Below are 24,696 nucleotides of genomic sequence, written 5' to 3' on the forward strand. Positions count from 1 at the left end.
CTTATTTTCATATTAACGACAATCCTGACGCTCGCGACTTCGTTCGCATGAATTTCTTTTTTTCCTGCAGAAAGGGATTTTTCTGGGATATAATCGTTTAGACGTGAAACAGACAGACTTACTTTCGAGTTAACAATATTGACGGAAAAGGCGAATAATATTTAGTGGTTACCATTGCATACAGCTTTAAAGCCAACTTTGCATGTCGATGTACTATGCTAACCACCCGAGGTCCGCCGTGGGTGGTTAGCATCCTTCCCACCTTCTCCTTTCTACCACAGAACAGCAAGACGTCGCAAACGGTGGCATCCATATTTTGTGGATGTCCAGGCAACTCGTACGAAAAGATTTGCATCTACATTTCTAATTCGTACAGCAAAAATTTGGAATGCCCTTCCGGCGTTTGTGTTTCCTGACACATAATTTGGACACCTTCAAAGCTAGAGTGAATAGGCATCTTCTAGGTAAGCGCGCTCCAACTTAGACCGCATTAATGCTTACCATCAGGCTTAATTGTAGTCAAGCGCTGGCCTATATTGCAAAAATAAAAACCATGGGTGGTTAGCATAGTATACCTACAGTCCTACATGCATCCAGCACTGCCGGTATGACGCCTGGTAAAAGTAATCTTGTGGTCGCGATTTTTGCTTCAAGCCAAGCCGTCATGCACATCGCGACCAGCCCACGATCAGGGCTCCATTAAGCAGCCTACGGCATTTACACAATCAAAAAAAAATTACAAATTTCTAAAAATCACTCTAGACCTTCGTAATCCCTGGTCATGGACCAGATTATCTTTGCTATTATTATAAAGAGGTAAAGTTAGTGAGTTTGTTTTTTGTGATTTTATGAGGATATCTCTGGATCTACTGAAACGATATTGAAAATTCTTTAACCACTGGAAAGCCACGTTATTTGTGAGTGTCATAGGCTATATTTTATCCCCGTGTTTCTACAGTTAAAAGAAATACGCGGTTGAAACCGCGGAGCGTCTGTTAGTACTTTATATAAAATGCTTAAGCTATTGCACATTGTTTAAGCCGCCAGAGGTCAAAAACATTGTATCCCACAACAAACTAACCAACATTATAAGATAATAGTGTCAAAAAAAAGGTAAACCCGTCCTATCGAGCCACTTTATCACAATTTACGGCAGCTCATTCACATTTGGCGAGATGGCCCCAAAGACTGCGAATTTTCCCGTGTCATTGATGGATTATGTATAAACAGATGCTTCAGTAAGCCATTGGAGAAAATCTGTATCATCAGTAGAGTATTCAATAGAGAAAAAATAGAGACTCCATTACCAAATTTTTTCTATGAAATAGACATTAATAAAAGTGCATTTTTATTCCTCTTTTTTTGGTTTTCGCTAGTTTCTTTTTATATTGTTTGGACCATGATAATTTTTTTATATACGTAATACCTCATATTATACATATACATATAATAATATATAGATCGAATCCAAAATTGCTGGAAAAGTAGTAAAAAGGTTTCTCTAAAAGTAGGTATTGTAATCCGAACGCGAAAGTTTGTATGGATGTTTGTTATTCTTTAAAGCCGCTACTACTTGGATGGCTACTTTTTATCTATAAATTTCTGATCCAAACTATATTTTAATATTGATTTCTATGAAAACTAGTACAAATCTCTATTAGAATAAGGTTTACCTTTGTGCACTTTGCTAATAAATATCCACCAAATTATCAGCCTGTTTTAATGGCCTATTACAGGCCTCCTTCCTTATAGGAGACGGGATATGTAGCTTAGACTCACGACGCTGCTACAATGCGGATTGGCGGGATAATAAATACAGCCACACTATTTAACACAAAAGATAAAAAGATGGTTTGATAAAAACATTCATTAACATGCTGCTGCCCTAGTACTGGTTAGGAAGAGGATTATTAAGAAGAAAGTTATCAAAGTTATTGTAAACGTATTGGATAACACTAACTAATACTATCAAAGTTGTTACAGAATCTTACAATAACTTGTTTCCGCAACTTGGAAGCCATCTAACTAGGCTGTTATCTCTTGAAATTTATACCTGGAGACTAAATTCAAAGTTTACGAGGACTTGCTAGTTTTACGACTAACATTCTCAAAGTTATATTAATAAAGTAAGTTATGTATTATGAGTAGATATTATTTTTATTATAGACTTTTAACTACGTAGGTAGCTAATCTCAAAAGCAACAAAAAATAAAAACAATCTCGTTATCAACCCATATTCGGCTCACTACTGAGCTCGAGTCTCCTCTCATAATGAGAGGGGTTAGGTCTTAGTCCACCACGCTAGCCCAATGCGGATTGGCAGACTTCACACACGCAGAGAATTAAGAAAAATATTTATTTTTATTAAGAAAAAAACAATTTGAAAAATCAAAATTATTTAATTAGCTAAATAAATTCTTCGAAAGTCTTTGTGTTACAACTACCAGATTTTTTCACGAACGAAGATTCCATTGAAGCTGTAATACAAAAAAAAAATACGAAACCCAAAAAACCGTGGAAATCATAATTTCCTAGCTCAGGTTTCGAAGTGAAACGAACAAAAGGGATTTTTCGTCCGTTAGGTAAACTTGTCACTTGGTTTCCTTGGTTATCGCGGAAAATGATAAAATAAATTATTTAATCACTGTTCATAATAAACTTCTGCAAAGTAACTGCGTTACTATTCAATATACTGTATGACTAGGTGAACTGAGGACATCAAGCGGGTTGCAGGGAGCCGCTGGATGCTGGCAGATCGAGACCGTTTTGTTTGGAAGTCCATGCAAGAGGCCTATGTCCAGCAGTGGACGACCATCGGCTGTATATGATGATGATGATGATGATATAGTTCGAAGAGGCGATGGACGTTGGGGTGCCAAGGTGCTGGAATGGCGACCCCTTACTAGGAGGACCGAAGACATAAAGCGGGTTGCATGGAGCCGCCGGATGCTGGCGGCTCGAGACCGTTTTGTTTGGAAGTCTATGCAAGAGGCTTATGTCTATCAGTGGACGTCCATCGTCTGTTAATAATGATGATTATAAGATGATTATAAGAGATAAGAGAGCCGTGATAGCCCAGTGGATATGACCTCTGCCTCTGATTCCGGAGGGTGTGGGTTCGAATCCGGTCGGGGCATGCACCTCCAACTTTTCAGTTGTGTGCATTTTAAGAAATTAAATATCACGTGTCTCAATCGGTGAAGGAAAACATCGTGAGGAAACCTGCATACCAGAGAATTATCTTAATTCTCTGCGTGTGTGAAGTCTGCCAATCCGCATTGGGCCAGCGTGGTGGACTATTGGCCTAACCCCTCTCATTGTGAGAGGAGACTCGAGCTCAGCAGTGAGCCGAATATGGGTTGATGACGTATAAGAGATTGTAGGGTACGAAGAGCAATCATGTTAAAAGATTTATAAGAGCGTAATTAGACAAAGATTCTAACCATAACAATTTATTTGCGTAATGTAACAGAACTCGTTTCTTTTTATCATCGAATCTTCAAAGGTAATTCTCAGAAGAGTTTCTTTTGCGCCAAGTCTCAATCACTTCGTCCGTTCTATTTAGCATGAATAGATTTACCACACAAACAAATACACTCGTATCTTTTCAAAGTATTAATAAAATTTTATTGGGCAATTTCAGATAGGTTCTCAAGTTGAATGTATCTTTTTTTCGTATAGGAGTATTGAACGTGGTATCTTTTCTTTCGATTGTGGTTTTATTTTAATGATCCTTTTTAAGTGACGTAAAGAAAGGTGGTTCTGTAAACTACCGTTGGTTTGTTAGTCCGCAATTTTCTTAAAATTAACCTAGGTAGATATGAAAAGTTTTTACTACAACTAATAAAATTGGTTTATTTTTAAGCCCCGACGCAAAAAGAGGGATGTTATAAGTTTGACGTATCTGTCTGCCTGTGGTACCATAGCTGCCGAACGGATGAAGCGATATCAATTTAGTATTTCTTTTTATATGAAAGGTGACTTGACGAGTGTTTTTATGTTTGATAAAAATCAGTTGAGCCGTTTAACGGTGGAATTCATAGTCGTAGTAGGGGGCCCCTAAGGGGATTATTCAGCCGCTATGTGTCGAATTCAACCCCTACGCGTTTCATAGACAAAAGAAACCCCTCATTTGACAGGAGCTGGCGGCTGACTGCTGAATTACCGATATTTGTCAGCCAAACCATCCCCTGGCATTTTTTTTGTTGTTATTCGTGATTTATTTATTAGAAAGTGGACGTTCGGATTGTTATAAGTGAAGTTATAAACAGCGAGTTATATCAGTGCCCAAGATATATATTCGCAATTGCGTAAACCCAGTATAATACTATGACGATATGGAATGTACGAAAGATTCTCATATTAGGCATAATATGCCTCTGTTTGATGAAGAATGAACACAGAAGACCAAGAGAGGAATACCAATACCGCTAGCATTATACATTCTAGCAGCACTTCGATTCTATGAAACGGGATGTTATCAGGTACGTACCTTTGTTCATTATCAATAACTTTTTGTTCATGAAGACGCCGCGCGGTTTCACCCTGTGTGGTTCCCATTTCCGTAAGAATATGGGGATAAAATATAGCCTATAGAGTTCGGGGATAGTGTAGCTTCCCAACAGTGAAAGAATTTTTTAAATTGGTTCAGTAGTTCCAGAGCCTATTTAAAACATACAAACAAACAAATCTTTCCTGTTTCTATTATTAGTAAAGATAAATTAGGAGTAGATATAAAACCAATTAGCCCAGTGGGTATGACCTCTGCCTTTGATTATGATGGTGTAGGTTTCCAACAGTGATAGTCTTTCAAATCAGTTCAGTAGTTACAGATCCTATTCAAAACAAACAAACAAATTTTTCCTGTTTATAATATTAGTATAGATAAATTAGAAGTAGGTCAAAATCCATATAGCCCAGTAGATATGACCTCTGCCTTCTATTTGGAGGGTGTAGGTTCAAATGCTGTCTGAAACATGCACCTCCAAATAATTTCAGTTATGTGCATTTTATGAATTTAAATGTATATTACATGTCTCATACGGTGAAGGACAAACATTGTCTCTACATGTGTGAAGTCTGCCAATTCACATTGGGCCAGCGTGGTGGACCTTATCCCTCTCATTCTGAGAGGAGACTCATGCTTAACATACTCATGATGAAGAATTTAATTAGTTTGTATGTTTGTAATCTAACCTATATAAATGTTAGGTATACCTATCTAGTTTTGATTTAGGAAATATATAACCTATATAAATGTAACTAACATAATGTTTATTTTCAGACTGTAGGTGCAGTCCATCAAGCATTCTATGAAATAACAGAAATGACAAAAGTCAAGCTGTATTGATGTCACGCATAGGTTTACATATAAACAACCCCGGAGGACCCTATACACAGATTTAAAGAAACCGGCTATCATGGCAGGGAATAGCAGTGATGAGCTCTGAGAATACTGTTTTACCAAGAATACTGAGAATACTTTGGTCCTTGAAAATCTGAGTTTTCAGATCACAGTAATTGGAAGACCCTCATACCTTGAAAAGTCAGCAGCATTTAATATCGAAGTAGTAGGAGTGAGTGCAGTGTATTGTAAGGTGGTCACTCACTCTGAAGTCCATAACAATAGAAAATATATACAAATCTTAATTGAATGAATGATGGAAAATAAAAATTTATTGATTAACATCTTTAATAAAGATAATTATTAAATGTTTACTTCTGCATTTTTCATTTAAGTCTGGCCCTATAAAAATATACAATAATAACAATAAGTTATATGTAAATTATGTATTTATTGTTGTTATTAATTAAACTTTGTATCAAAAGGATATAGGTTTGATTTTAGAATTGCAATAAGTACTGTGTGGTTCATTATTATCAGCCCATTACCAGGCCAAGCCTACCTCCTAAATATATAATATTATGTGATCTAAAGCTTTGTGTAATGCAATTTTACCACTACCTATTATATACCTATTCCTAAGGATAAGCTACACTTATATTTATTTACTGCACTTACTATAAATTGTAAGAAAATACAGCATAATAGTACCTACTTGTAATTATTTCAGGTAATTATAGGTGGTTTTGAGTAAAATAAACAAATTTCCTCTTACAATATTTTTTTTATTTCAAGTAGGATTTCCACATCCACATTACAAAAGTATGAAATATCAAACTACTTATATAGTAAATAGTATGCTTGGGATTTCTCTGCGTGATCGTATCACAAATGAGGAGATCCGCAGACAAACCAAAGTCACTGACATAGGTAGCACAGCGAGTCGTGAAGCTGAAGTGGCAATGGGTAGGCCACATAGTTTGAAGAGCCGATGAAATCGCAGTGTTGGTCGAACCCCCGCTAGGTGGACCGAGGGCATCAAGCGGGTGGCAGGGAGCCGCTGGACGCTGGCGGCTCGAGACCGTTGTGTTTGAAAGTCCATGCAAGACGGCTATGTCCAGCAGTGGACGTCCATCGGCTGATAATTTTGTATATGATCATGTTCGTCCACATAACTTCAATATTTTTCTAACAACTCCTTCTCGTGAGAAAGAAACTTTTTGATAAAATTGATCTATTGTACACTTGAACGAATTAAATTTTACTACGATAAATAAAAACAAAAAGTAAATGAAAATATTAGAAACTCAATTATTTTGTAAAATGTCAAAGAATGAACAAAATACGTCTCTCTGTGGTTGTGTCACAGAATTTTCAAAGATCTAATGTAAAATCATAGACAACATTTGCTTGAAACTCCAGTCACCTAGGGGCTCTCCAGTAGTTTGTTTATGAAATGCAATGAAGGATGATTCAATAGTCAGCCCCTGGGTGAATACTGAATATTGGTTTGTGGGGGATTGTTCACTTCACGACTATGAATTCCAGGGTAAAAGTTCTGGGGGTTGAAAGTGGGGAAGACTAACAGAATGTGTTAAATATTCTCGAGTGGGGGTCTCAAATGAAAGCGATTAATTAAATCTCTCGACCAAAAGAATTGATCGATTTTTTGAAGAATTTAATTATTCGCTTTTAATTTAATTAATAATTTCATTATGTTCGGGGGTTTTTCAAAATTTGTAAAATAAAATTAATATTCATCAAAATCATTTGCATCATTATCAGCCTATTTTAACGGCACACTACAGGGTTAGGCCTCCCTCCTTATAGATGAGGGGATATAGAGCTTAGACCCATCACGCAGCTCCAGTGAGGGTTATCGAGCTTGTGCGGGTTGGCGGGCACACAAATTGGTCCGTAATTCCAAAATCGATGTACCTACATACGAGTAGTTTTTACTGGAATATATGAGAGAGAAGAAATACCAATTTTTCTGGGACCACTGTAACATTTCAAGTAAAAAGAGCTTTAAACAAAAAGAAAATAGGTTAAGTAATCTCATCACACACATTTTAAAAACCCGATTTATAGATTTTTTTATAAAATGTATTTTTTTCCACAATTATCTTATTGAATATTGATTTTTTGGCACACATAACGAAAATACTTATGTATATTATTATATATTGTATGTAAAATTAAATTATAATTTGTTCCAGTGGGAACATTTATCGTGGTGATATTTTATCCGTGACTAAAATAGGAACGAAGTACTAATATAGAGTGGGACGGAAGGGCGACTCAACCAGACCATTTTAGCTCCATTTCGCTTGTGTATTTTATTTGCAATGCACTAACGAGACCATTTTAGATCTCGGCAGTCTGGTTTGATATGGACGGAGATACGTGTGTAATATTTAGTAGCTATGTAACATATGGCGCTGGGAAATAGCTAAAATATTCAGGGATACAGATTCCCAAATGAAATATTCCACTGCTAGCTTACGAGGTGACGATTCAAGTCTTGCAAAACAAATTGAACTTTATGTGAAATTCGTTTCTAAATATTATATTTTGTAGGTATATTTGCATTAAATCTCATGAGATATTCCTTAAAATATTCGAGGGATGCTTCCCTAATAAAATGGGAAGTTCAATAATGAAAGGGTAGAAAATAAGTTAGAATTATTTGACCCCCTTGAATCAGTTAATAGCCAGATATATAACGATGACTCAAAAACATGAAAGCGGGTGTTAAATAGCGAAAGTTCATTACGAGCAATTGAAATATTGAACATTTTAAGATTTCAATTTTAACATTTTAAGAAATACCTGTAAATATAGACGGCGATGCCACCTATATATCCCATAAAAAAATCATAATATAAATATATATGCTATATTTCATAAACAGGGCATTTTCAGGATATGTTGAATCTACAATGTGTATGCATAGAAAATCTAATAATACATAAAAATCTCGTGTCACGGTGTTTGTAGTCGTATAATAAGTCGAAAATAGTTCTTAAAGTGTAATTTTCTTTAATTGAGATGTATTTGATAAAAAAATATCGTTGTAGTTAATGGGAGGCTTCGGCCGTGGCTAGTTACCACCCTACCGACAAAGACGTACCGCCAAGCGATTTAGCGTTCCGGTACGATGTCGTGTAGAAACCGAAAGGAGTGTGGATTTTCATCCTCCTCCTAACAAGTTAGCCCGCTACCATCTTAGATTACATCATCACTTACCATCAGGTGAGATTGTAGTAAAGGACTAACTTGTAAAGAATAAAAAAAAAAAAAAAAAAAGTAAGAGTTGTAAAACAAAACGGGAAATTTATCTGAAAATCTTGTATTAAATAGAGTAGATCTTTAATATAACGGCATATACTCGACGATAATGATACAAACAACAAAAAAAATGCGGAAACATAAGGTATTACGTGTAACGTAACACGTTGTAATGTAACACTTTATTGTTACGTTACTAATATTTATGCCACAGCTGTTGAACCTACGCCATTATACAATGCAATAAACAACTCTGATAAACTAAAATAGGCTTTAATACATTAACAAAAGGTGCAATGTGAATGCACAATATAACGCTGTATACTCGTCAATGCAACTACTGTTTATATGAATGAATGCAGTTATTAAACAAAAATAGACATTATAACATCCGCATACGGTTGATAGTTTAAATATTTTTGCAGAGGCTAACTCATCCGTGATACAGGAAGTTACTGTCATTTCCCTGCTGCAGGTAACAGAGTATAATGAGAATTGAATCGTCTCAGTTTTCACATTATCATGGAAAAGTGTCGTACTTTTAGTTTTATGATCACTACAAACAAAGTCAGCCCGTAGCGCTTGCAGGAAACTTCTTATCATGCAAGATTTAAGAGTGGAATAAAGCTTTTATTAGTATTTTACAAATTGAAATGAAATGAAATGATGGTAGCAAATAATAGAGCATTTTGTGATTGTGATTCTCTAGGCTAGGGTATCATCATCATCATCATTAACTGTTCATGTTCAGCTCACGAGTTCGAGTTAAGCACGAGTCTCCTCTATGAATGACAGGAGTTACTGATAGTCCACCACGCTGACCCAATGCAGATTGGCACCTAGAGAATTAAGAAAATTCTCAGGTACAGTTATGTGAATTTTATAAAATTAAACATCACGTGTCTTAAACGATAAAGGAAAAACATCGTGAGGAAACCTGCATACCTGGAGGGTATAAAATGACAAAATTTTAAATTAATTTATGTTTAGTATATAGTCACGGTATTTTGTGACACATTATTCATACTAAAAAAATGTCAAAGCTTAACCCAAACTACTAAAACTAGTCAATTTATATTCTCTCTGCAGATGCATATTAGAAAATAGCCAACGGCAAAACGTTTGAAAATTGCTCGTTCCCTTTGGATCTAGAGAGTACAAACTTTTGAGCGTAGTCAATACTAAAACGTTTATAATAGAGATTGACAAGTGACACCTACCCTCGCTTGAGAGTCAATTTAGCCATGTCATCATCATCTGCCTATTTTTAATAACCCTCTCAGGGTCAGTCCTTTATAGGAAAGGGGATTTGGAGTAGGCTCGCCACAATAGTCTCTAACATTGATCTAAAAGGAGACTCATGCTAAACAGTGAGCTGAATATGGGTTATATTCAGCTCACTGTTTAGCATGAGTTTCCTTTTAGAATAAGAGGGGTTAAACTTATAGTCCACCACGCTGGCCCAATGCGGATTGGCAGACTTCACACATGTAGAAAATTAAGATAATTTTCAGGTATGCAGGTTTTCTCACGATGTTTTTCCTTCACCAGAGAGACACGTCATATTCAATTTCTTAAAATGCACACAACTGAAAAGTTGGAGGTGCATTCCTCGGACCGAATTCGAACCTACGCTCTCCGATTTGAAAGCAAAGGTCATATACACTAAATTATCATAAGTAGATCAGTGTCACTCGTGATAATGATGATTGGGGTAACAATATATTATCAGACTAATTTCACTGCGAAAGTTCCTTATACTAAATTCTAATAGCCTATGACTTTCCATAAGTATTGATTAATCTGTCAAATGCATAAAGAGCTTTGAAATCCGACCAGTAGCGCCAGATATTAGCGCGATCAAACAATTTTGCCTTTTTATTTATATGTATTTTCATATGTCATATATGGAAACAGACTAGATGTCATATATGGAAACAGAATATATGTCCTAACAGACGAGCCAGATATAAGATTTAAAATAGAACAGTGATATTTCCCAATAGTCTAGTTTTCTCCAGGAAATATCAATTTCAACTGTCATTTAGCTTTGTAGGTCGCGGCAGAACTAGCATCGACGGGAACAATGCTTGAGGACTAAAAGCCTGCGATGGCTAGACTATCGTTATTTTTTAAAAGCTGAAAGTTTGTCACTTCATGCTCCTACCATAGATAAGATCGACAGGCATCTACGCAGTTTGGACTGGTGGTTTTGGAGTGTAGCAGGTTTCAAGGAGCCTTGACAAATTCATCGGTCCGCTCGCGAAGAAACTCTTTCTCCAAGCGGACTCGCAGAACTCATCACATACTAGAGGTATTGCGTCATTCTACTGATAGAAGTCCTCCCACGAGACACGATACGTCTCCTAGAGACTCCTGCCGGGCTAGCATGGGCAAGGGATAAAATTTTTATCCACCCATTATATCCACTGACTAAGTATAGGTGGGGTAGGGGCGGGGTAGGGGCGGGTAGGGGTGGGGTAGGGTAGGGGTAGGGTAGGGCAGGGGTAGGGGTAGGGTAGTGGTAGGGCAGGGGTAGGGTAGGGGTAGGGTAGGGGTAGGGCAGGGGTAGGGTAGGGGTAGAGGTAAAGAAGGGTAGGGTAGGGATAGAGAATAAGTGCACTTATGTCAAAACGAAGCTTGACCGGGTCCGCTAGTATGATAGATACTATAGATACCTACTACAAACCACCGCAAAAAACAATCACCAAACAAAACAATGCCAACAGAAAAAAACAGATAAATAATATGCACAAAATAACCAAATATTATCAAATTTACGTTTATTTCGGACTATTAATATACCTAATGCCAATTTATAAGATACTAGCGGACGCCCGCGACTTCGTCCGCGTAAAAATTGATGTAAACTTCTCTACCTCTACCTTACCCTGCTCGTAAACCTACCCAACCCTACCCTACCCTACCCTACCCCTACCTTACTCCTACCCTACCGCTAACGCTAACCCTTCCCTCCCCCCACCTTACCCTACCCTAACCCTACCCGTAACCTATCCATACCCTATCCTACCCTACCCCTAATCTACCCCTACCCTACCGCTAACCCTAACCCTTCCCTACCCCTACCTTATCCCTACCCTAACCCTACCCTACCCGTACCATACCCCTACCCTACCCTACCCCTATCCTACTCCTCCCCTACCCTATACGTTCCATATCCTTCCCCTACCTCTACCTTGCCCCTACCCTACACTACCCCTACCTTATCCGTACCCTACCCTACCCTACCCTACACTTTCCCTAAATTACCCCTACCCTATCTCTATCCTACCCCTTCCCTACCTCTATCCTATCCCTACCCTCAGCAAAATTGGTCCAGCCTTTTGTGCGTGGTGCAATGACCAAAAGACTAATTTCCCAAGCGACTTCTATGCAAATACTATAAAAAGGAAAAGTTTGTGTGGTTGTCGGGGGTAATCTCTGGATCTACTGGACCGATTTGGAAAATTCTTTTACCAATAGAAAGCTACATTATTTGCGAGTGTCATAGGCTATGTTTGGTCCTCATATTCATACGGGAACGGGAACCACGTAATTGAAACCGCGGGGCGTCATATAAGGGCATATCTGCGACTTTCAGAAATTTTGTATTATCTCCGAAACTATATAACTAATTAACATACTGTAAAGGGCAAATCTTATCTATACAATATCCTTGTGATTATTAAATCATTTATTTTGATAAGGATTTAAGTTTAGTTGTGTAAATAATGACGTAAACTTTAGTTTAAAATTTAAGTAATTTATTAAAGTACTAAAGGTACTATAGCTGCTAAAATATAAAAGATAGATATATGGTGTCGCGGACTTTTTTGTAGAACTTTTAAAGGTTCAAAAAGCCTCCATACATTTATTTCAGTTATACGCAATGGTTGAGGCAGCGCATGCGAATAAGTAAGTTTTTCGGTCTGACCTGTAAGAGAAAACCCGCGATATCTCAGTAGTTATATATGATAGAAATATAAAATATAGCCTATAGCACTCCCCGATAACGTAGCATTCTACTGGTGAAAGAATTTTTAAAATCGGTCCAGTAGTTCCGAAGATTACCCCATTTCAAAAAATTGTTACAAACTTACAAACTTACAAACTTACAAACTTTACCTCTTTATAATATTAGTATAGATATACAAATGGGTTGACAAGTCTTTCCCTCCGTTTATCCACCGGGGATATTATATCCACCGGCGTGCCCATGCGCGGTGAGTGGATAAAACGAGTGTGGGGGATAAACGTTTTATCCTCTCCCCGTGGATAAATTTCTCCCTTGCCCGTGCTAGCCCTGCTGGGAGCTACTATATCCCATCTTACTATGAGGCTTTTCCCACTAGCGAGTCTCGTCCGGGCTAGGTGATCTTTACAATCTGCCCTCTTCGGCTTACCAGTCAACTTAACGACCCTGATCTTATTAACGGCAGGCGTTCACAGGAATGAGGATTTTACCCCGGGACTGTTTTTCTACGCCCTTGCGGGGATGTGAAGTTAAAAGTTTTTTTTTAATTAGGTATTTCTACCACAAAAATCATGTTCTTAGTTGTCAGACGCTTTTAGCTACGTTAACTCTTTATTATAAAAGTCTTAAAGTTTAGTAGTGTTTTTAGAAGGTGTCATGAAATCAATACAACTGAGGATAATATAATTTCATTAATTAATATAAATGTAATAAAAATAATTAACACAATACTACTTATGATAGAAGCGAATGCTGACGAACTTTTAGCTTTTATAAAATAACGGAGGTCTAGTAGCGACAGGCTCTCAATCTATTGTAGATGCACGCGTCCAGAATAAAAATGAATATTGCAAAGTAAACCCCGACGCAGTGAGGATTCAGTGCCATTTTATACGACTGTAATATGAAGTTTCAGTCATGTTTTTTCAGTGTCATTTTGTCCTAAACGCTTTATTATGATTTTCGACAATCTAATGTTATGTTATCTATTTATCTATCGTTTTAATTTTTTTCATCAATATCAATTGAAGTGTCTGTCTATGATTTCAACGTAACTGCGTTTTCTCAAAGGCATAGTTATTTATACATTACCAAAACAGAAACGAACTTTTCTTAAAATATTTTTCTGTTTGGCCGGGTCTCTGGAACGGCTGAATCGATTTTAATGGGAATTTCAATGGAGGACGAAAAGGTTATTGGCTACTTTTATACCGGAAATATCCATGGCAATAACCAAGCTTCACACAGACGATATCACGGGGGCCGTTAGTGAAATGGCTAGGTTTTTCATACGAACAAAATCACGAGAGTTTGCATTTCAAACTCATATTGTGTATCTACACAATATGATTATGAGACGAGAATATAACCTTATTTTTGCTTACCGTATTATTATAATAAAATAAAAACCTTGTTTGTAAAAGATTCCCTTCACCTTTGCCTTTTTACCATCGCACCGCAAGACATCGGGTGGGTTTTCATTCCTATGTTGTAGATGTCCCTAGGACCCGTACAAAAGGCTTTGCGTCTTCTTTTCTTACACGCACGGCTAAGGTTTGGTATACCCTTCCCAAGTCTGTGTTTTCTGAATCTTATAACTTGGGTATCTTCAAAACAAGAGTGAATTGGCACCTTCTAGGCAAGCATGTCCCATCTTAGACTGTACTACACTTACCATCAGGTTAGATCATGGTCAATCGCGAGCCTGTTTGGATAAAAAAAAAAGATATGACCGTAGTGACAGAATAATGGACTGAGCAAATCCTTTGAAAGTACGTGTACTTATTACATCTAAAACAACGCTACTCTGTTAAACTATCCGCGTAGTTGGCGCTGTGCTTAATAAAAGTTACAATAACTACTAACTCTGACGAGTAAGTAGTTATTGTAACTTTGCTCGACGAACTTTGCGATGATAATGAACTTATCCACGATACGAGTTTATATAAACTTGGTGATCACAAAGTTTATAATATTATGCGCTGCACATTTAAACATAAAATTATATATATTTTTACGAGTACCTACTTACATAATAAATTAATTTTTATATAATAGTTTTAAATTTTTCATCAACAATAAATATACTTCCTTTTAGAAAATTATCTTTGTAAGAGCTTTGTACCAACGTTATTTCAGTTTTTAGTTTATAAAATGAAAATAGGGTTTTCGATTTTGTTTTCTAGGATAGAAATAATTAAAAGGAAATAATTCGATGCTAATAAATATTGATTTCTCTGTTATTATTACAGTTTCATTAGAAAGAAACTTGACTTTAGAAATACAATACAAATTGAAAGTTTTATTTTTAACGCTTTAATTATACCTTAGAGATATATTTTTACCGGTACATTGAAAAAAAAGAGGAATAACAAAAAAAAATTTCTAAATAAATAACTATATAAGGATAAATGGTCTGCAGCGAAAAATCCAATTACTTTAGCAATAAAATATCCACCCAATTTAACCATAAACACAGGTTGATATTTACGACATGGAACTTAAAGATTGTTTATGATAATAGGTAAATTACTGCCTGAGGATAATCTCTTAAGCCAGAATCGAAGTTACTGAACCAAATAATTGCAAACTGTGATGGTTTCATCAGTACTGGACTACATAATATCAATTCTATTTTGAAATTACTTAATCCTATACAATATTACGAGTATACACTATCGATATATTATTTTTTATGAAACACGGCTAAAACTCACGTGATATAACGTCGGAGTATGCCCGAAGTAGTGTGGATCGTGGCGCGTTGCAAGAACCAGCTCATGAATATGGACCCCGTATGCGTCTATTACTATTTTTGATTATACAAATCTACGAATTTACTTGAAATGCAACACTAATATGTGTAATAATGGCGGATTGGTGATTTCAATGCAGTAGTCGATTTGACGTTTGCTGTCAATTGTCATATTATTGTTGTTATATGGGCGCCATCTTGATATAACTCAAAAGCTTGGGTTTTGATTTTCTTTTTATTTAGTTTTATTTATTCATTTATTTAGATTTTAATAAAATCTTTGTATTTTTAAATTTTGATAATAAACCTGTCACGGTTATCTAGAAGCTGGTTTGAGCATACACTACTACCGAGCGAATTATTTCATCTTAAGCTCCAATTACTGTTAACCTAATAAAAATGTAATAAAGAAAGAAGTACGACGCAAGCAATAAGTAAAAAATCTAGAGACCTAATTAGGATCCACTCATCTTAAATATAAAATAGATGAGAACTGAGAGTATGGAACTGACCTTTTTAAGCCCGGATAGTCGGAGAGCCCTCTGCAATTTGGCCGCTCGAGTTGTTGAAAGGTAAACTATAGGGACCGCCTCACCAGATTCCAACTCAATGTCGAAGTCGTTAACTGCCTCGCAAAACTTATAATCCTCGAACTTTTTTGCCTCATTCTTCATTAGTTCCTCAACGTCCGCGTCCTCACTTATCTCCCCTTTTAAAACTTCGTCTAAGAGCACGGGATTTAAGTAGCGATTAAGTTTTGAGGATCCCTCCTTATTGATAGAAGCAGAATCTTGATCGTCTTCCGGGTAAGTTATAAGATAGTTATTCACTGCACTTTGTCCTTCACTACAGTCCTCTATAGACACAGAAGGTGTGTTAGAGTCAGTTAAAACGAAAGAATAAGCACTCCATCTCAGTCCGTTTATTATACGACCGCACTCCATTGTTAATAATGTAAATATTGTTGATGAATTACACTGTTTATGTTAGTCCACAGTGTCAAAGGGAATGATGAAACACAGGCGAGGTGTGGGCGTTTGGTAGGATTTAATTTCAATCTGTAATCTGAAAGCGATAGCGTGGATGGTCACATTACTTTTACGGCGCATTTTTATTGTAGTTCATCTGGTTTTGTTTTCATATTTGCAACGATATTTCGAACTGTACTTTAAATTTACATGATTGTTTAAAACATATATAGATAGATATTAGCAATATTCGGCACGACATTTTATAAAAAGTTTGTCAGTAGAAAGCTTCTGCCGTAGGTAGCTTTTGTAGAAAATAGTGATGCTTCGACAATGCTCGCTTTGAACGGTAATCTGTATTAAAGGTTCAGATTGTCAATCATCCAAGTACAGAAAACAAATGTTAAAGTGACAACTTCTTATGAGAGGATGAACCACGTAACGTAACGCGTTAAGGCGTCTTTCTATTTGGCATACGTTTCTCTCACGCATACGGCAGAAGGTTTAAGTTATTACTTCTGTCGAGCGTCCTGAGACGCACACCTTTTTTTCTACCCTCAGGAAAATTAAAAAAAATGTTTCCTCTCACTTTCAGCTTAGTGACAATCGTCATGACTAGACCTTCGATGTCGAAGGTCTAGTCATGACAGGCTCATAGAACAATGTTTTACAAAAATGTTTTTTGTACCTACAGTTAATAAAGAGTGTGTTTGTGTAAACAGCATTGTCTACGTTTACCTAATAATTGTAATTTGCACCGAAGCATGATAATTTGTGTAGTAGCCTAAAGTACGAGCAAATGTAGGGGTACGATAAGTAATTAGCCCGACGAGGCTTGGGAGCTCGACCCTTATCATCCTTCTCAGCACCTGTCCTGAACCACATGGGTCGTATTTTGATACTGGTTTTAACGCGTCAAAACATTTTCAAACATGACGCTGACATGAGAGAACAATTTTATATAAAAAAATACGTTAAAAGCGACCTTTACGAAAGCTCTGTGTGAAATTTTTATTATAAAACTTTTAAAGTAAAATATAGTTTCACTGTCTTACAGAAATTGTTGTCCTGTTGATTTATTTCAAGAGGCATACTTTCTTTTATTTCATTCTTACTTTGTATCAAAGTCTTTGGGTATATTTATAGTGTTAGTACTACAATGTATAATAATTTTAAAAATATTTTTATAATTTATTGAGAAGGATAATTTATAATTAAGTATAATAATAATGATTTTGTGACGATTAATTTTATGAATAAAATATGATTGATTCATTTATGAATAAAATATGACTATGACTATGACTATAACTTAGTGATTGCAAGATATTTTTTTTATATTCTTTACAAGTTAGCCCTTGACTACAATCTCACCTGATGGTAAGTGACGATGCAATAAGATGGAAGCGGGCTAACTTGTTAGGAGGAGGATGAAAATCCACACACCTTTCGGTTACTACAGGGCACCGGAACACTAAATCGCTTGGCGGTACGTCTTTGCTGGTAACTAGCCACAGCCGAAGCCTCCCACCAGCTAGACCTGGACCAATTAAGAAAACCTCAATCGACCCAGTCGGGGATCGAACCCAGGACCTACGCCTTGTAAAGCCAACGCGCATACCACTGCGCCACGGAGGCCGTTAAAATCAGAAATCTATTTATTTGTAAGCAAATATACATTTAATGTTTGTTTATGTATGCTAAGTAGGTACTAATATTTGCAGAAGGATCACGATGTATTAGAGGAATCTACATTTCCTGTTTGCATTGAACTTTGGCATATTGTTCTAAGGAGATCGCGAAGTCATCATATTGCGTCGGGTGCATTGACTCTATATAAGCAAGCACACACTTAAGACTCTCATAAGATCATTTAACGCAAACATAATTAGCAATTAGTGCAAATATTATAATCAGGAATATGTTTTTCTTGATTATGGAAGTTGCGGCACGGTTTATACTAGTGCAACTTCCATCACATTAATTATTTGGATTTACGCATTTAATTTTTTGGATTAAGTATATTAAATAAGCATGTAACTTTTAGTAATAATAAAGCTATTGTATTGTATTGTATTGATTTTTACTTTAAAACTGCCTTGGAAAACGATCTAAGATAAGTACTTTTGTGTCTTTAATTTGTCTATTTTCTGAGTGTTCGGTCATTCTCCAAAACGAAGACTACGAAAATCATGCGGTTTTATAGACATATTATTATTAGTTCATTCCACGTATCGGGTTTAGTTTGGTTTGAAAAGGCTTTTTACTTTTGTTAATTATTGTCGATTAAGTATAGGAGGACATACTTATTATCACTTATATCTCAAACATGAATTGCATTGATTTCGAGGACAAACAATGTTCTAAAGAAGATGTCACAGAGAAAATCCTATAAAACATTTTCTTCGATTAAAAGTTTTTACCTTTTGACATTTGTTTTTCATATGATCATAAAATTTTGTGTTTGAAATGATGTAATGTTCTAATTAGCTTTTATGTATTATGTATTACTAGCAGACGCCCGCGACTTCGTCCGCGTGAAACTCGATGTAAACTTTCAACTACCTCTACCCTACCCCTACCCTACGTTGAAATTTTTCCTGAATTTTCTTTGCTATAAACCTCACGGAGCCCGAGACCTTTCCAACGAATGCAAAACCGTGGAAATCGGTTCGTGCGTTCTGGAGTTATAGCGTCAGGAAGGAAAACCCGACTTTTTTTATAAAAAGTATCCTATGTCCTTCTCCTGACTCTAAACTACCTCCCTGCCAATTTTCAGCTAAATAGGTTCAGCCGTTCTTGAGTTAAAGTGGAGTAACTAACACGACTTTCTTTTATATATATAGATATAATAATATAAAGCACACGACCTGAAATAAAATAGTTATATAATATTTGTCAGGACGAGCGGATCGAGCCCTAAAACTATTTCAATTTTTGTGGTACAGTTTATTGTAAAAATATCAACAGATGAAGTTTTGACAAAGTAGTTAAGATAAAATAATGAAAAAAATATAAACAAATTCTAAGCAAGTGTAATATTTTCTAATGTGTATTTATAATTTGTATTTATACACAAGAAAGGTGACAGAAAAATTGAGGAGTAGAAGGTTAGCTTGGTATGGACATGTAATGCGTAGGGAGGAAAGTCATATTACTAGAAAAATGTTGAATGTGCAAGTGGAAGGACATAAGAGTAGAGGAAGGCCAAAGAAGAGATGGTTGGATTGTGTGAAAGAGGACATGTGTGTAAAAGGAGTGGATGATGAGTTGAATAGAGACGAATGGAAAAGATTGACATATTTTTCCGACCCCACTTAAGTGGGATAAGGGTAAGGAGATGATGATGACACAAAAAAGTGTAGAAGCGGATATCTTAAAACACTTTCATTCAACTATCAAATGTATTGTCTGTGAACAGTATTCCTTAGCGGTTTTGTTACAGTCTTGACATTTAAGTGCGGCTTGTTGTGTCTGCGTCGGCTTTATTTAAGATGCTCACGGGCACGTCACTGGGAATTAGTGAGTGATGTCTCGAGAAAATTATTGGTTACGGCTCCATACTGGTACTTGTTAAAGTACCTATGTTATTATGAGAGGGTTATAAAACAAGAGTTTTCCTTTTTGAGGTACTGTTTGAAATTTGTTATGATTTTTTCACATTACAGCTACATGTTTTTAAATACATATATCTCGGTTTTTTCCTTAGTTGTCTGGAAAGAAGATCACCTTTGTACACTTTGTAAATGTATGCTTATCAAACGTGCCTGTTAATTCCGTGTGTGTAATAAATAATTATAAATAGGTAAATAAAATAAATATCATCATCATTCTCAACCCATATTCGGCTCACTGCTGAGCTCGAGTCTCCTCTCAGAATAAGAGGGGTTAGGCCAATAGTCCACCACGCTAGCCCAATACGTATTGGCAGACGTCACACCCAGAGAATTAAGAAAATTCTCTGGTATGCCGGTTTCCTCACGATGTTTTCCTTCACAGTTTTTGAGACACGTGATATTTAATTTCTTAAAATGCACACAACTGAAAAGTTGGAGGTGCATGCCCCGGACCGGATTCGAACCCACGCCCTCCGGAATCGGAGGAAGAGGTCATATCCACTGGGCTATCACGGCTTAAAAAAAAAACTATAAATATAAGCTAGGATATTTGTTACATAATATTAATAGTTTAAGTAACTCGACCCATCTGTAATCAATACGATCTATTTAAAGTTATTGGAAGTGACCATTTCTATTCAAAACTATCAATTTCAATAATTCGGTTTCTCGTTTGTTACTAATTTATTATCTTCTAATCGTTTTTAATTACTATTTCTTTTCACAGCCGTAGATATTAACCCACTTTTCAACATCACAAGAAACAATCAACAATCGGTAATATACGAGACCTATTAAGATCAAACTCAGCGGATAAATCTCATTAAGAAATATTTTTTATTGAAACTAAATAACGAAACTTTATAAAACATAAACTATCTAAGCAAACTTGTCTTCAATAGTGACAATCTAATAAAAGCAAAAAGGAGGAAGATCTAGCACCAAGGATCTCTTGATTTAAATGTAAAAGAAAAATACTTGCACAGATAAAATACGTTGGGAACTTCAAACATTCATTACGCTATGCAAACAGTTAATTCGATTTTGCGATAAATAAAAACAGAAACAAAAATTTGGTTCGTTGGCGCAAACTCTAAATCCGTCGACTTCTCGCTTGTGAAATAATCCAGGTCACTGAATGCAACAAACATCAATTTTTTAAATTTCAAACAACAAAGTTATTTGAAAATACGTTTTTAAACATACACCCGGGTTTACCCAATGAACCAAGTCTTTAAATCTATACTTACAATAAAACTGATCAAATTCTAAACATCGATTCGAAATTTTTGATTTTACTTATACCATTTGTAACACCAAACGTTGCCGTGGCATAAGGTACTACTAGTTGAATTATATTTTGACTATCAAAAATTATGAAGAACCATAAAATAACTATTCTTAATGTTTTGTGTGTGTATATCAATCACTTTGTCACTCTAATATCTAAAACTATTACGCAGAGTTTTATAACGTACATCCACGTGTATAAGTAATTTATCGTTATATTATTTATAATATCAAATTGGATTTAGGAGTAGTCTGCTACTCATATAGCACAGCAAGTTATAGCAATTATTTTAAATTTTACAAAAACTTATAATAATCAAATTTTAGATAAATAATAACAGTCGGACAGATAAAATTATGTCCAGGCTATGAAACAATAACTTAGTACTGAAACGGAGAATTGTAAAACTACAATATTTCAAAGGATAACTAAAGACATTTTTACAGATAATTATATATGTTTGGACAAAAACCTGCTTTGAAAATCCTGCCTACGTGTTCAATTGTTTCGGGTAATATTCCTAATAATAATCGTCTTGTTCGAGAACGGAGAATGTTATGACAGTAACAATGACTGTTTACTAAACATGCTCTTCCATGGGACAATAACGCTATCCACTACTCGTGACTTTCAATTACTGACGTATCGGTATATAACCTGTTAAAAATATCTCCTCTAAGAATTGTTCCAAAAGATGCCATTTAATTGTAGTAGTTTTAAATTAAATTGCCCATGAGTATCTAAAGAAATTGCTGTTAAATTAAGGTTAATGTTTTATTCTATTCAAGGTTCAGTTTATCACTCACAAACCGTATCTATTTTGCCAAATGGTTCAATAAAATAATTTGCCAAATCACTCTGAATATAAATTTGCATTTTCATGAATCATAACGGAAATCGTGTTATAAATGTAAAATCTCATGTACTAAGGATTACTTACAATATTACGTATATATTTCACAAAATACGGTAGTATTTAATTTGTAACAATTAATTTATTATTTCATTCGTTGTTCCTTATCCTTTGTTTTATTATCTATCATTGTTATTACAATTGCAAGGTTTTCCTTCACTTTATCGATATCGTGCACAATTTCGATTGTTTGTAAGTCATTAATAATATTAATTTGACGCAGATACACGTTTTTAACACGATTTTGTTAATATTCCGCTGCCGGCAGCGCACGCGCCGGGCGAGTACTGGCGCGACTGAAGATCTATATTCGTAATACTCTTCGCATATAATAACTTCACGTATATTTCCTATTTTCTTTCGCTCGCTGACATCCGCTGATTCAGCCATTCATGTATTTTTTATGTCTATGCTATAAGAGAAATCGCTTTTCTTGGCACTCATTTTGTTGTATAACCTACTCGTATAAACTCGTAAATAATATTATGTGAACTAATTATGAGAAATTAAAGATATAGTTACTTATTGTTCAAACTATGATAACAATAAGTTTTCCTAACTATTTAGTAGTTGGAAAAAGTTATTGTTACAAACTAAACTAAAAATAGTAATAACATAATAAAAAGCGCACCACGCATAATAATATGTGGTTTTGCAATGATATTTTCGTGACTGTATATATGAATCATTGTGGTGTTATATGTATAGTATCTAATATATTGACGATATTAAAAAAATCTTTTTTACAAGAAAATGGAACCGACTGCGTTACCTACTCGATTGATTTGAATGCGGTGCTGTGCCAAATAGGCACTTGAAGTTTCTTGTTTCTTGGCACCTCCTTCAAATCGATCATAGAAAGGACATAGGTACGATGTCATTTTTTGCTTTTTTGAGTAATGCATCTTTGAAGTCTGTTCAATTTTTTGGTTAAAATAAATTTATTTTTCTGTTTTTCGTATGCCCTTACATAATGACCGTAAACGTTACAGTATGGGCCATTTCGTTCACTTAATTTATTTATTTAGTTATTTTGAATTTGACACAAAATTACTGAACCAATGTTTTGAAAATTATATAGGAACAATCTGGAAGTACGTATATTCTTTCAAACAAAAAAATTATTTCCAAATTTGGTTAACATAAATGACGAATCTCTGAGGTAATATTTAAAAAAAAACATCCGCATCGAATTTAGAACTTTCTTCTTTTTATTAAAGTTGGTTAAAAAGCAGTTATCGATCTTCTTATACAACAATGTTTATAAGTCAGATTTTGTTTTGAATTTCGCAGAAATATCCATTTCAACATTATACAGTTTTGTTACGGTTTATTTATATTTCATAGGTAAGTATAGTTATATTTATTAACTAAAGTACAATCTTACTAATATTATAAACGTAAAAGTTTGTATGGATGTTTGTATCTATGTTTGGATGTTTGTTACTCTTTAAAGCCGCAAATACTGAATCGATTTGGCTGAAATTTGGAATGGAAATAGATTTTACTCGGGATTAACACATAGGCTACTTCTTATCCCGAAAAATTCCATGGATCCCGAGGGATTTGTGAAAAGTAAATTCCACGCGGACGAAGTCGCGGGCGGCCGCTTGTATAAGATCTCAAGAAAAATATGCAAAAACTGACACAAAAAAAAACGAATATCAATGCCATATCAGTAGAGTAGACAATTTTATATTTTATGGTTCTGTAACCGCGACCTTGTCTCGATCTCCGACGGATTGGGGGCTTGCCAAAACATCTGCACCAAATCAAAACTGTCTGAGCACTCAGCATCATCTAAAGTGCGTTACAACACGAACTATAACTCGTAATATCATATACATAAAGTACATTTTACAACAACAATTAACGCTGTCTTATCAACTGGTGAAATTATTCAGTCGGTGTTAATGTCCTTACAACTTAACAGCACTAGAAGTGTTTTGCTAAATTCGATTTTATACATTATTATAGTTTTCTTTATCCATTATATTGTCATAATAGTGTCAAATTAGTGTCAATTATTAATATTCTCTGCTTACGATTTAACAACACTAAAAGTGATTTGGCACGATAAATTATTTTAGTACGAGTAGTCATATTTTTAAAAACAGTATATCTGTGTTTTTAATATAAATGCAAAAAGCCTACCTAGATATAAAGCACCCGTATTAGCACACTTCACACTATCACACCAATATTATAAAGGCGAAAGTTTGTGTGTGTGTAAGTGTGAAAGTGTGTGTTTGTATCTCCTTTACACTCCGGCTACTGAAGTGATTTACCTAAAATTTGGAATGGAAATGGATTTTATTCTAGATTAACATATACGCTACTTTTTATCCTGGAAACAATTACGGTTCCCTTGATAAACAGAATTTAACGCAAACGGAGTAGAGGGCGTCCGCTAGTTTTATATAATAACCTCAAAATCATTTTAATTATGTTTTATTGTCCAAGCCAATTGTGATTAAAATATAATGTGTTTAAGTAAAAACACAACAAAATCCATTGCAAGGCAGGCCGGGTAGAGCTCGTATG

The 24,696-nt window shown here is 35.3% G+C and overlaps 1 protein-coding gene and 1 long non-coding RNA gene across 4 annotated transcripts in view; one reads left to right on the forward strand and one right to left on the reverse strand.

The window, feature by feature from the left end:
- LOC112048176 (apoptosis-stimulating of p53 protein 1) overlaps positions 1 to 24,696 on the reverse strand; it is a 371,714-nt gene that overhangs the window by 143,236 nt on the left and 203,782 nt on the right. The window contains exons 1-2 of one of the 3 annotated variants that reach the window (XM_024085600.2): positions 22,180 to 22,412; positions 15,876 to 16,428 (exon numbers count right to left, since the gene is read on the reverse strand). The exons of the other annotated variants lie outside the window; for them this stretch is intronic. Coding sequence (XP_023941368.2) covers positions 15,876 to 16,307 — 432 coding nt within the window. The 5' untranslated portion in view covers positions 16,308 to 16,428; positions 22,180 to 22,412. Of the gene's footprint in view, positions 1 to 15,875; positions 16,429 to 22,179; positions 22,413 to 24,696 lie in introns of those variants that run through there. 3 annotated transcript variants of the gene reach the window in all.
- Positions 4,028 to 5,740, forward strand: LOC128198850 (uncharacterized). The gene is made up of 2 exons (XR_008251570.1): positions 4,028 to 4,484; positions 5,285 to 5,740. It is a non-coding gene; the product is annotated as an uncharacterized LOC128198850 (long non-coding RNA).

The sequence above is a fragment of the Bicyclus anynana genome, chromosome 16, assembly GCF_947172395.1.
Source record: "Bicyclus anynana chromosome 16, ilBicAnyn1.1, whole genome shotgun sequence".
NCBI classification, from domain to species: Eukaryota; Metazoa; Arthropoda; class Insecta; order Lepidoptera; family Nymphalidae; genus Bicyclus; species Bicyclus anynana.